At 51.4% G+C, this 13,620-nt stretch overlaps 1 protein-coding gene across 1 annotated transcript in view; it reads right to left on the reverse strand.

The window, feature by feature from the left end:
* Window positions 1-291, reverse strand: part of BCAR1 (BCAR1 scaffold protein, Cas family member) — a 35,387-nt gene extending 35,096 nt beyond the window's left edge. Inside the window, exon 1 of the mRNA XM_067720613.1 lies at window positions 113-291. Coding sequence (XP_067576714.1) covers window positions 113-124 — 12 coding nt within the window. The 5' untranslated portion in view covers window positions 125-291. The remainder of the gene's footprint in view (window positions 1-112) is intronic.
* Window positions 292-13,620: the final 13,329 nt, after the last annotated feature.

Genomic DNA, 13,620 nt, shown 5'->3' on the forward strand with positions numbered 1-13,620 from the left:
CCCCCGACGCGAGAAGGCCCAGGTGGGGTGACCCCCAGCCCGGAGCCCCGGCGGCATTAGGCCTGCAGCGGGCGGCGTGAGGTCGCGGTCCCGGCCGGCGGTCAGTACTCACCGGCACGGACATCTTGGCCGCCGCTCTCGGGGCCCGGGCGGGCAGCAGCGCCGGCAGGCTGCGGACGCCGGTCTGCCGCGCCGCTCAGAGCCCCCCGCGCGGGGTCCCGGCGCTCTCGGGGATCCCGACTGGCTCCTGCGATCTCCCGGCGGCCGGACTGTCCAGCCGCTCCAGCCCACGCCGCGCATGCGCCGCCCCGTGCCGCCCCTCCCCCTCCCGTCTCCTCCGCCCGGGGCCGCGTTAAAGGCGAGGACCCCGGACCCCGGCATTTTTCTGTCGGCCCAACGCGGCGACGAGGCTCGGCCTCCACCCTTTACCCGTCCTTCAGGGGCCACCTCGAGTCGCAGCATCTCCTGCGCGCCCGCTAGGTCTGGAGGCCAGAACCCCCCCACCCCCACCCCCACGTTGCCCAGCCCAGGGTGCTGGGCGCCTGCCCGGTGGTCTGGCTGGGCTCCCAATCTCTGTCTGAGGGCTACTGCAAGTCAGTGGAGCAGGGCTCCTAGAAACCCTTCCCACTCACCCAGCTGAAAGCCCAGCGACACCCCCGCCTCCCCCCCCCCCACCCCCGCCACCAAAACCCCACACACAGCTCTGCCCAGAGCTCCTCCGCCTGCTCTGCGCTCCCCTGACTGCCCCTCCCCGGGAACAGCCTGGCTGATCGTCAGGTCACCCTGACAGAGCTGGACGGGCTTTTAGGGAGGATCCTGTCTCCTGGTAACCCCCACTCAAGGGCCACCCATAACCAGGCCGTCCCTGCACCAGAGACCAGCCTTCAGACACTGGAAGACAGGCACTCCAGGGCCTGAGCCTTCTTTTCTCCGGGTTAAACCCCCGATTTCTTCAGCTCTTCCACATCTGACATGGTGTCCAAGCACTGTGCACATACCTGTGCATCCTAATTGCCCCGCCCCCTGCCAGGTAGGCCTTGCTGTTCCCATGTTACATAGAACAGATTGAGGCTCTGAGATGCCTCGGCTACCAGAAGGCAGTACCAAGGGTCTGACCACTTTGTTATGCTGCCCATCACATACAAACTGTCCCTGCTTCCTGGGGGCCTTTCCTGGGCTAGAGGGGGCAGGCAGGGCCACAGCAAACAGAGGGGAGTCTGGGGTGACAGCTGCCACCCACTCAAAGGGCTCTCTGTGTTTGTCTGGCAGGCAGCCCTGCCCGTGCCCACTTGCCTGTATCCAGCTGGCACAGGGTCTCCTGAGCTGGGAGCAGCAGTTCAGCCTAGTGCCCAGGCTCCAGGCCACACATGCCCGCTGTCTCAGACGTCCCTCCTCTGCCACCCTCTCCCCCTACCACACTGAGCCTTCCTCCTGGAGCCCAGGCTCCAACCCTCCTTTCTCTCCTACTTCGTCTGGATTCTTTTTTTTTTTTTTTTTAAGGTGTTGTGGGTAGGAGTTTATTAATTAATTAATTTATTTTTGCTGTGTTGGGTCTTCATTTCTGTGCGGGGGCTTTCTCTAGTTGTGGCAAGCGGGGGCCACTCTTCATCGCGGTGCGCGGGCCTCTCACTATCGTGGCCTCTCTTGTTGTGGAGCACAGGCTCCAGACACTCAGGCTCAGTAGTTGTGGCGCACGGGCCTAGTTGCTCCGCGGCACGTGGGATCCTCCCAGACCAGGGCTCAAACCCGTGTCCCCTGCATTAGCAGGCAGATTCTCAACCACTGCGCCACCAGGGAAGCCCCGTCTGGATTCTTATCGCCCACTGCTCCTGTCTTCTCTCCCATCGGCCCCACCTCTCAGTGCCCAGGCCAGAGCTGGGTGAGCAGTGGGGAAGGACTCCTTCCACACTCCTGGATATAGGGAAATGGGAACCCAACAGAGGGGTGTGGTTGGGGCCACAACCTCCAAACCATCAGTCTTTCAAGTGAATCTAGAAATCAAGATTTTTTATAAAATCTCTAGGTTTTGAAACATTGACTGTGTAAGCCAGTGCTTCTACAGGCCAACCCTGGCAGCTCTAGGCCCTGGGGTCAGATCACCTGCTTGGAACCCTGCTCCTCTGCTTGCAGCTGAATGATCTTGTTCCTGTGAGTTAACCTGCCTGGGGCTCAGTTTCCTTATCTGTGAAATGGGAGGATAATATCCTCTGGGTGGTTGAGAGGACTCTGTTGAATGGCTCAGGTAAAGTTCAGGGCACTGGACCTGACACAGAATTCTTATTAAACAGCAGGGACCACCATGACCACAGGCATGAGCAACTCCCTGTGGAGGGCAAGAACTGAGTTTGTTTTGGGGAGGCCTAGAAGGAGACTTCAGGGTTGGAGGTGGCCAGCAGGACTCTGTGAGCCCTGGAGTGGATGAGAAGGGAAACTACCCACCCCAAGCCTGGTTTTCAACATGAGAGTCGAACTCTGCTACTCTGTAGTAATACAATACTGACAGGTGGTGTATGCACAGGCAGCTGTCCTATCTTACTCATGCTAAAGTGTGAATGACTACCTCTCTCCAGGAGGGCAAGTCAGACTGGCAAAGAAAGAGGCTCAGCTTAGTGGAGTGGATGGGGACCTCACTGGCCTGCCAGGCAAGACCCTGGGGTTCAGTCCTGGCACCACCTCACACTTACCCTATGACCTTAAGCAAGTCCAGTTTCCAACATCCTTGAGGATAATTTCACAGTCTGGTCAAGGGTGGGCCCTGGGGGCTGGGGCACCTCCTTTTCTGTCCCCCATGCACAGAACCTTGGGTATGCTTTGCCTGGAAGGCCTCTGGTTAAGGGAGAGGGTGATGTTCAGGTCATCAGGCTGCTAGGCACAGAGGGAGACCCTCATCCCTTAGACAATGATGTTTCAAGGCCTGGTAGCAGGAGGGAGATGTATTAGTTCCTTATTGCTGCTGTAACAAATTACTCCAGGACTTCCCTGGTGGCGCAGTGGTTAAGAATCCTCCTGCCAATGCAGGGGTCACGGGTTCGAGCCCTGGTCCAGGAAGATCCCACATGCTGCAGAGCGACTAAGCTGGTGCACCACAACTACTGAGCCTGCGCTCTAGAGCCTGTGAGCCACAACTACTGAGCCCACACTCCACAACAAGAGAAGCCACTGCAATGAGAAGCACGTGCACCACAACGAAGACTAGCCCCTGCTCTCCACAACTAGAGAGAAAGCCCACGCACTGCAACGAAGACCCAACACAGCCATTAAAAAAAAAAAAAAAAAAAATACCCCAAACGTAGTGGCTAAACAACATGAATTTATTACCCTACAGTTCTTGAGGTCAGAAGTCCAAAATGGGTTGGCAGGGCTGCATTCCTTCTGGAGGCTCTGAGGAGAATCGTTTCCTTGCCCTTTTCACCTTCTTGCGGTTTCACCTGCATTCCTCGGCTTGTGGCCCTGCATCACTCCAACCTCTGCTTCCATCATCACATCACATCTCCTTCTCCTGACTCCCTCTTATAAGAAGCTTGTGATTACGTTGGGCCCACTCAAGTAATCCAGGAAAATCTCTGCATCTCAAGATCATTAATTTAATCACACCTGCAAGGCACCTTTTGCCTTGTAAGGTAACCTAGTCATAAATTCTGGGGATTCAGATGTGTATGGGGGGGACCCTGGGCCCCCCAAAGCTACTCCCCCACTGGGCACTAAAGCCTAAACTTCCGCCATGGCTGCATTTGGCCAGCCCGGGAATCCTCTCACTCAGTTTAAGAGACATCTCTCATTGTTCACGGGAACAGCTATAGGTGATGTGTGGCTCCAGCATACAGTCTGGCAAAAACCCCTAACAGGCAGGGACTCTTTGACTCAGCAATGCCACGAACTTATCCTAAAAAAATACACTCACAAGTAGCCAAAGATACACGTGCAAGGATGTGACTTGTAGCTTTCCTTATGATCAGGAAAACATGGGAACAACTTACAAGTTCAGTAATAGGCACTAGTGAAACAATTCACGCAACATTCCCAGGACAGAATTCAATCTTGGGCTCCACCACAAATGATACGGAATGACATGAAAACACGTTTACAATATACTGTAAAGCAAGGAAAAATAGGCTTCCAAATAATAGGTACAGATGGATCCTATTTTCATAAAAAATCACATATTTATATTTATGTCATATGTTTGCACTGGGAAAAGTGTGGAAGGATAGATACCAAATATCAGCTGTGGTTATCTTGGGGAAGGGGTAGGATTTTTTTCACCATTGTGTCATATTTAGGGAAGGCCTATTCAGTGCTTGGTACTCTACGGATTAATAAGTAGAGCTTTTTCTGTCTTTACAGATTAAAATTTCACAGGAGACTAGTTTGTTTGCTGTTTGGAGAAAAAGAGGGGGTTTTGGTTAACTAAAATTATTTCCTCTATTTTCTAATGTTTCTTGAGTGAACATTCATTATTTGTGCAACCCTTTTTTTTTATAGTAAACACTTTTTTAAATTGTGGTAAAACATACATAACATTAAATTTACTGTTTTAACTATTTTTAAGTCTACAATTCAGTGGCAAGAAGTACATTCGCAGTGACCTATAACCATTACCACTGCCCATTTCCAGAACTTTCTCATCTCAAGCAGCTCTGCACCCATTAAACAATAACTCCCCTGCCTTCCTCCCAGCCACAGCAACCACCATGCTTTCTGTCTCTATGAATTTGCCTATTCTAGTCCCTCACATAAGTGCAATCATACAATATTGATCCTTCTGGGTCTGGCTTATTGCACTTAGCAAAACGTTTTCAAGTGTTAAGTTTGGTTTTTTTTTAAATATAAAAACACCTTTTTTTTTTTTTTGCGGTACGCGGGCCTCTCACTGTTGTGGCCTCTCCCATTGCGGAGCACAGGCTCTGGACGCGCAGGCTCAGCGGCCATGGCTCACGGGCCCAGCCGCTCCGAGGCATGTGGGATCTTCCCGGACCAGGGCACGAACTCATGTCCCCTGCATCGGCAGGCGGACCCTCAACCACTGCGCCACCAGGGAGGGGAAAATGCAATCGCCGAGTTCTAGGAAATACAAAGCCACCCTGAACAGGTTCCCATGCAGTCCCATCGCCTCTGAGGAGGCAGGAGACAGAGGGGAAGGGACTCACAGTTCCCCAGCAGCAGACAGCTGAGCTGGGAGACCCGCAGCCCCACCCCAGCCCCAGGGCCCTGGCTGCTGGCCTCCTGGTCTCCTAGGATGTTTGTAAACACCCAGGGACCAGAGCCCCTTCCAGGAACAGGCCTGTGTTCTCAGTGCCCGTGACAAGTGGAATTTCACTCTCCACTGGAAACAATCCCCAGGGCATTGTGTTTCTGAACCCAGGGATGAAGCCGCCCGGCTGAATAGTATACATTCTCTAAATTATTAAACAGCTGCTGCCACACTGGGGTCACCAGTGCGAGTCCCCAGAGCAGCAGCTCGGTTCTCAGCGCGGCAGGCACACCAGGCCCCCACGCCCATCACTGCTGTGCTGTCCGGAGGCCAAGGGTCTGCACCAGGGGCACTGAGAAAGTCTCCCTGCTCCCAGGGAGCGAGGCTGACTCTCATGGAAACGAAAGGAACTCACTGTAGGGAGGGAGGTCTGTACTTTGGCCAGAACTGGACTCCCTATCACCTCTGACGTCCAGTGGCAGGGCGGGGCAGCCAGGTCTGGGTACCAGGCTGGCTGTGTGAACTTCAGCACAGCATCTATACTCTCTAAGCATGTTTTCATCCCAGTCTGTCAAATGGGGATTAATAAAGCGGAGCCCCGTCCCTATTTTATTCTTGTGACCAGTCCCTCTCCCCCGCCAGAGTCATGCAGTGCCGTGGCCTTGATTCAAAAGTCCTGGAAGGACTGGGATGTCAGGCTGGGCTAGAAGGGCTGGTGTGACTCCCAGTTACAGCAGTTATACGCTGTTGCTGTCAGAATCGCTGACTCGAGTCTCTCCACCCTCCACCTACCAGCTTGCCTTGCTGGGCCCCAGCTTTCTACTTCTCAGGCTCTCCTGAGGCAGGAGCCGCTGCTCCTCCCTGGAGGCCCAAACCTTTCCCTGTTCAGGAAGGCGCCCCAGGGGAGAGGAAGAGGCTTCACGAAGGCACCACAGAGTTGCAGCTAGGACCTCAGTCTTCTGAGACAGCCCATGACAGAATGTACTGTAAAGAGGGGTGAGGGTGGGAAAGCTCCCTCTGTGAACGGACGCAGGCTCACTTCTTTATTCTCTGGCCTCTGGGCCTATTGGTTTAGGGTGGGTGTTGAATACACTAAATGCCATGACTCAGCTTGGAAAGAGGCCAGGGCAGCTGCCCCAGAGGCTTTGAACGTCGTGGGGTGTTGTTCTTGCGGCCAGCGTCTCAGGCTCTCCAGAAGGATGTAACTTTTGGCCTTAAGTGGTTTCCTCGTAGATAATCCCTTCACCCATCTCCACAGTAGGAGTCTTCACCAACCCTGAGGCCTATGGTGACCTAAGCCCAGCTCATCCCAGGAGGTCCGGGGTCTTGCTGTAACTGACAGCAGGGGCCAGTTCTCATCTGCAAGCACAGAAGCCAGGCCAGCTCTGGCTCTCACACGGTTCCATCCTTGATGGCTCCCCTTTGTCTAAGGATGCACTGAATGGAGCGGATGCCACCAAGTCCAGTCTGGCTGTGCTGCTTCATAACTGTCGACCCCCATCTTATAGAAAGCAAAAGTGAGGCCGCAAGCAGCCGCCCAAATTGCAAAGGAGAGAGGGGTGCCAGAATTGACGCTTGAGGTCTGAACCACAAGTCTGGAATCCCGTGAGCAGGTCTGACTGCCCAAGTCAGGGCTGAGGTGGGAGACGTGGAGGACACACAAAAGGGCAACTGACATGAGAAAGGGGATGGGCAAGCCATGGAAAGGCTTAGAAGAGGAGCCCTTGTTAGGAAAGATAAAGACCGACCGAGAGGGGATGAGATGGGAGGCTAGGTGGTTGTGAATGATAATTTAAGACGAATGTAGACCAAACCTCAAAACGAAAATGTTACCAAACCTCAGAACGACTTGGGAAGCATGAGAGAAGTGAAGTGAAGCCCCACCTCTAACTGAACAAAACTCACTTACCCTGAGCAGGGAGAGGATAAATGGATTCAGAAAACATTTAGAGGGACTCACAGATTAATGTGATGTTAATCACATAGGTTAAATACCATAGGTTAAAAAAATACAAAACAGATTAATCCAGGTTTAGATGAATCAAGGGGCATTGGGGCATATTCCTGCTGCATTAGGGTTCTCCAGAGAAGAAGAACCAGTAGGACATAGACAGGCTGAGGGTTCTGCTGTCTGCAGGCTGGAGACCCTGGGGAGCTGACAGTGTAAGTCCCAGTCCAAGCCTGCAGGCATGAGTGCAGATGGACAGGAGGAAATGGGTGTCTGAGCTTAAGGAGAGAGCAGATTCGCCCTTCCTCCAACTTTTGTTCTATTCAGGCCCTCAGTGGGTTGGATGATGCCTATCGACATTGGTGACTATGATCTTCTTCTCAGTCTACCCATTCGAATGCTGTTTCTAGAAAACCCCTTACAGACATGTTTTTACCAGCTACCTGGGCATCCCTTAGCCCAGTCAAGTTTGCACAAAAAATTAACCATCACACCTGCCCCGTCCAAATGCTTCTTCCAGAGACAGAGCCCTGGGCTGGTACTGCAGAAGATGCTAGTAGGTCTCAGGGATGACCTAGTCCAGTCTTCTCCATGGGTGGCGTTCTCCTCCTACTTCCAGACATGTCTCCCCCAAAGCACTGGGCTCTGTGTTCAGAGACAGGCAGACAGGGCTTCCTTGCTGAACCTTGTCTTCTCAGAGGGTTTACATAGGAAGAGAGGGGCACAACCGCCCTGCTGGACGGAGGAAGACCCTTTTGGGAGGTAACTGGGCATTATATTTCAAGGCCTTGAAAATGTCACCTTCCCTGACATGACAATTCCACTTGTAGCAGTGATCTGGAAATGATCAGGGATGCAGGTCCAGATCTCAGGACTAGGCAGTTCACCACAGCATCATGTATAATGACAAAAAGTCGGTAACCTTAGTGGCCAATGGTTGAGGACTGATGAAACAAATTGTGGTACAAGCATGTAATGGTACATTATGCAGCCGTTAAAAATCATTTTCTCAAAGAATGTTTGAATAAATGGGGATGTGCTCATAGTACATACCATAGGTTAAAAAAAGAATACAAAACTACATACACCAGTGCGGTCCAACAGAATTCTGTGCTGATGGAAACGTTCAATACCTGCACTTTCCAGTAGTGTAGTCCCTGGTCACGTGACTGCTGAGCAGTTGAAATCTTTGGCTAGTGTGACCAAAGAACTCAATTATGAATTCTAATGAATTTAAAATTTAAATCAAAATATCCACATGTGGTTACTAGCTTCTGTATTGAGCTTCACGGGTAGAGTATAATTCCAGTAGTGTTAAGAAAAGCTATGTAGGGCTTCCCTGGTGGCGCAGTGGTTGAGAGTCCGCCTGCCGATGCAGGGGACACGGGTTCGTGCCCCAGTCCAGGAAGATCCCACATGCCGCGGAGTGGCTGGGCCGGTGAGCCATGGCCGCTGAGCCTGCGCGTCCGGAGCCTGTGCTCCACAACGGGAGAGGCCACAACAGTGAGAGGCCCGCGTACAACAAAAAAAAAAAAAAAAGAAAGAAAGAAAAACTATGTAAAAACATAGGGAAATAGACTGAAAGTATCCCAAAATGAACACAGCAGTATTCTCTGTTAGTAAGACTATGGGAGATTTAAGTTTTAATTTTTCTGCTTCCAAATTTTCCAACAATGAATGGTTGCCTTCGATAATCAGAAGAAAAAAGAGGTACATCAGGAGGGGGAAGAGAGAGGTCAAGCCCCGTGCAGACAAAGCTCCCACTGGCAGGAAGGCCTCGCGCTGGCCGAGTTGGCCTGGGAGCTGGGGCCATCTGCCTCGTGCAGGGCTGATTTGACAGAAGTGGTGTGCCTCTGGTGACTTGGGTCTTCTCCAAGCTGCCGGGCAACCTCGCTGACACACTAGACGCTCGGCTTAGCCGGGGTGAGCATGTGTGCGCGCGCACATGGGTCCTGCCATCTGTTGCCAACCTGGCAGCTGAGTGTTGCCTCTTCAGACGTGTTTGCTGGGACTTGGGTGGATTTTGTTGTGTGAATTTCTCGCTTGTTTCCCAGGCCTTACTTCAGCTGCTTCTCCAAGTTACTGATGACTTTAAGGGGCTTCCCTGCAAAGGCCTCTGAAGGTAGGAGAAAGTTCCTGCAGGTGGGTCTCAGCAGATGTCAGGGAGGAAACCTGGGCTTACTCATTATGGTTTGCTGGTGCGTCAGGAATTCAGGAGTCTGAATTATTTGAAGTGGTAAGAATAAAGGAAATGGAATTTTCCTAAATACATAGCTGGAGGCTTTTACATTTTTTCTAGGTAGGGAGGCCATAAGCAGCGGTTCTCAAACTTCAGAGTGCATAAAATCATGGGGTTTCCTGTTCAAAATTCAGATTCCGGGCTTCCCTGGTGGCGCAGTGGTTGGGAGTCCGCCTGCCGATGCAGGGGACACGGGTTCGTGCCCCAGTCCGCATGCCGCGGAGCGGCTGGGCCCGTGAGCCATGGCTGCTGAGCTTGCGCGTCCGGAGCCTGTGCTCCGCGGCGGGAGAGGCCACAACAGTGAAAGGCCCGTGTACCGCAAGAACAAAACAAAACAAAACGCAGATTCCTAGTGTTAAATGCCCACAGTTATTAACCCCCCTCCTTTTACAGATGCAGAAATGGGGGCAGAGGAGGCCAAGCCACATGCCTGAGGGCACCAGCTGGTCAGCAGAGCTGAGATTAGGGTGTCCTGATTCTCCAGCAAGGGTGTCTTGACTATATCGCACTGCGTCTCAGTCACCTGTGGCAGATGCTTGGCGTTAACGTTAGAGTTAGACAAATGTGGGGTCCAACCAAATCTCACCAACGAGATGTCCAACAACTCAGTTCAGTTCATTCACTATCTACCCAGAGTTAGCGCAGACCCCATAGTACGGGCTCAGCCACACAAGACCGCCCCGCTTCAGACGCCAGCTGAGAACGGGCTGCCGAGGCTGCTGCCCATGCTGCCGCCCAGCTCACAACCACCCATCACGTGTGATAATTCGCTAGAACAACTCACTGACTCAGGAAGATGCTCTCCTTACGAAAAATGTTATAAAGGCTACAAACAGTCAAATGAAAATGGTCCAGAGGGGTCCTGAGCAGGAGCCTCTGTGCCCAGCAAGTGGAGGTGGTCAGCAATTTAGAAGCTCCCCAAACTCTGCTTACGGGGTTTTTTACTTAGGTTCCATTATGTTGGCATGATTGATTAAATCATTAGCCATTGGTGATTCTTTTTTAAAATTATTTATTTTTGGCTGCGTTGGGTCTTTGTTGCTGTGCACGGGCTTTCTCTAATTGCGGTGAGCAGGGGCTCCTCTTCGTTGCAGTGAGCGGGCTTCTCATTGCGGTGGCTTCTCTTGTTGCAGAGCACGGGCTCTAGATGCGCGGGCTTTAGTAGTTGTGGCACGTGGGTTCTAGAGTGCAGGCTCAGTAGTTGTGGCGCACAGGCTTAGTTGCTCCGTGGCATGTGGGATCTTCCCGGACCAGGGCTCGAACCCGTGTCCCCTGCATTGGCAGGTGGATTCCTACCACTGCGCTACCAGGGAAGTCCTTAGCCATTGGTGATTGATTGATCTCTGGCCTCCCTCTCCAGAGGGAGGGACGGGTGGTGGGTGGTGGTGGAGGGTGGGGCTGGAAGTTCTAAGGGGTCAAAGGTGTGGTTTTCCTGGTGATCAGATCCCGTACTGAAGCTGTTGAGTTGGAAGCTATTCCATAACATCTTATGGAAATACCCGAACGAACTTTTTGGCCAGCCCAACACTTGGGCTCGGGCTCCCCCAGGAGTCCTCTCATTAGCACACAAAGAGAGTAAATTCCAAGGGTTTTGTGCCAGGAACTGCACAAAAAACAAAATATGTATTTATTGTACCACGTGGGGTATTTGCAATATTTTAAAAAATACAGTTGTACTGCAAAGACAGAATAGGCCTCTACAATGATGCTTATTCACATCATTTCTACCCCCAGTTGTCTATAGTGGTCTCAAGGGCACACACAGGTCACACCAGACACTGTTGGTGCAGGAGGGCTGGGTGTGTGTGTGTGACTCGGGGATGGGCAGGCTCCCCTCCCTGTGTCTCAGGATACCAACCTCAAATTCAAAGGCCCTGTAATGGAGCTCAGTGGCAGGGCTGTAACAGAACTGTGAGGTCCAGCTAGAGACAACAGCAAAGATGAGGCAATCTGATGAGGTGTCTGGGACAGAGAGGGTCCACCCTGCCACAGATGCAACCTCAGGCACCCAAAGAGCTTCCAGACTTAAAAAATGTCTCCCAGGGACTTCCCTGGTGGTGCAGCGGTTAAGAACCCGCCTGCAAGTGCAGGGTACACGGATTCGAACCCTGGTCCGGGAAGATCCCACATGCCGTAGAGCAACCAAGTCTGTGAGCCACAACTACTGAACCTGCATTCTAGTGCCTGCACGCCACAACTACTGAGCCCGCGTGCCACAACCAGTGAAGCCTGCGCACCTAGAGCCCGTGCTCTGCAACAAGAGAAGCCACTGCAGTGAGAAGCCCACGGACCGCAAGTAGAGGAAGCCCAAGCGCAGCAACGAAGACCCACCACAGCCAAAAATAAATAAGCAAATAAATAAATTTATTTTTAAAAAGAAGTCTCTTATTTGTCAGTCAGGGTGCCTCAAACTCGGGCAGGCTTCGGTTATTAATGTAGAGGTGTTAACTGGAAGAAGTAAGGCATTACATCACTACCAGAGATTAGTGGGGTTAGTCAGAGGATAGTTCCCTCCCTCCCTGCAGAGGCCCAGCAACACTCCTCCACACCCTGAGGAGATGGCCACACCTCCACAGCGACCTCATGTCACAGCTGTGGCCCAGGGCCCCAGGGGTGAGCTCAAGATGCTGGGCAGAGTTTGAAAACAGGCAGCTCCATAACTTCCACTAGAAAACTCAAGACGTTGACTGTAATTCATTTTGGTGTCTTTAAATTTCAAGCTCATTTATCCAGGTCAGGAACCATTTGTTTGCATCTAACAAGTCCTACGGTAGCATCAAGGCCTACGGTAGCATCTTTCTAACATATGGCCTGTTTGTGTGCACCTGTGCAGCCTTGTGGGTGAGGGGAAGGCTGATCGGCAGGGATCACACCATCAGCTGTGCTGGGACAGGGCACGTGTCCTGGTACAGACCCCTCAGCTCCCCCAGCCACCCAACCTGCTTTTCAGAGAAAGGGGAGCTGGGGCTGGAGGGGTTGGGCATGTAGTAGTTCACCTATGTGAATCACTCATCTCCTGGAGAATGTCTCAAAAGCAGCTTGGAGGGATCATTCTGGAATGCCTGCTGGCCCAGAAGAGGAGGCAGAAAAAGCTCCTCGACACCCAGCAAGCTCATCACCATGGCACCCAGCAAGCTCACCTCCATCCCTGAACTGCCCCATCCCTTGGCTATCTCTCCCTAAGGAGACTGACTGAGGTGATGCAAATTTAAATGTGGGCTTGTCTTTCTTTCAAAACAATTTATCTTGAAATATTACAGATAAATAGAGTAGAAAGGTATAATGAATAACATAAGAAATATCTGTGTCCCCAACTCCCAACTGAAGATATAAACCCACATCATTAAACGAAGCTCCTCTGTTATCTTTCTTTTATTGTATAAGCTTCCCAATCCCATGAGAGGTAACCACTATGCTGAATTTAGTGTTTATCACCCACTTGTTTATATATATTTATATTGAATGAATATATGAATATATAATTATATAGTATATATATTATTCTGAGTCAAAGGACAGTATCTTTCTCATGTTTTAAAAATTTTATTGAGGTGAAATTCACATAACATAAAATTAACCATTTTAAAGTGTACAATTCAGTGGCATTTACTGCATTCACAATGTTGGGCAACCATCACCTCTACGTTCGCATGCTTTTGAACTTGTATAACTGGGACTGTACGTTAGTTGTTTTGCGTCAACGCTGCTTAAGAGGTTCATCTGTGTTGAGGCATGTAGCCCTGGCCCAGTCGTTTCACTGCTGTACTGTACTCCACTGTGTGGCTATTTCACAATTGGCCCCTTCTCCTGATGGGCACTGGGTGGTTTCCAGGTTTTTACTATCACCAATGAGCCTGCCTCCTTGTGCACATGCTGGTGCTTCTCTAGGATGTCAAGCCAAGAGCAGAGCTGCTGTGTCACAGGCCGAGTGCAGCTCCAGATTCATGAGACATCGCCAAAGTGTTCTTCAAGGCGGTGCTAATTTATACTCACAGAAGCCTGGCTGTCTTGGGGAGCTGGGAGCCTTTAGTGTGCAATTTAATTAGAGTAACTTAACACTTGGATAATGTATTTCATTTAACAAAATACTGTGAGGTAGGCAGAGCAGGATTATTAAGCATTCTCAGAAACCTTTTGAAGACAAGGAATCTGAGACACAGAGGGAGGGACTCAACCCGGATGGCAGGGCTACAATCTAAGGTTAGAGGCAGGACTCCAAACCCACTGTAAGATGTTGCCAGT

This window comes from Pseudorca crassidens, chromosome 20 (assembly GCF_039906515.1).
Source record: "Pseudorca crassidens isolate mPseCra1 chromosome 20, mPseCra1.hap1, whole genome shotgun sequence".
NCBI classification, from domain to species: domain Eukaryota; kingdom Metazoa; phylum Chordata; class Mammalia; order Artiodactyla; family Delphinidae; genus Pseudorca; species Pseudorca crassidens.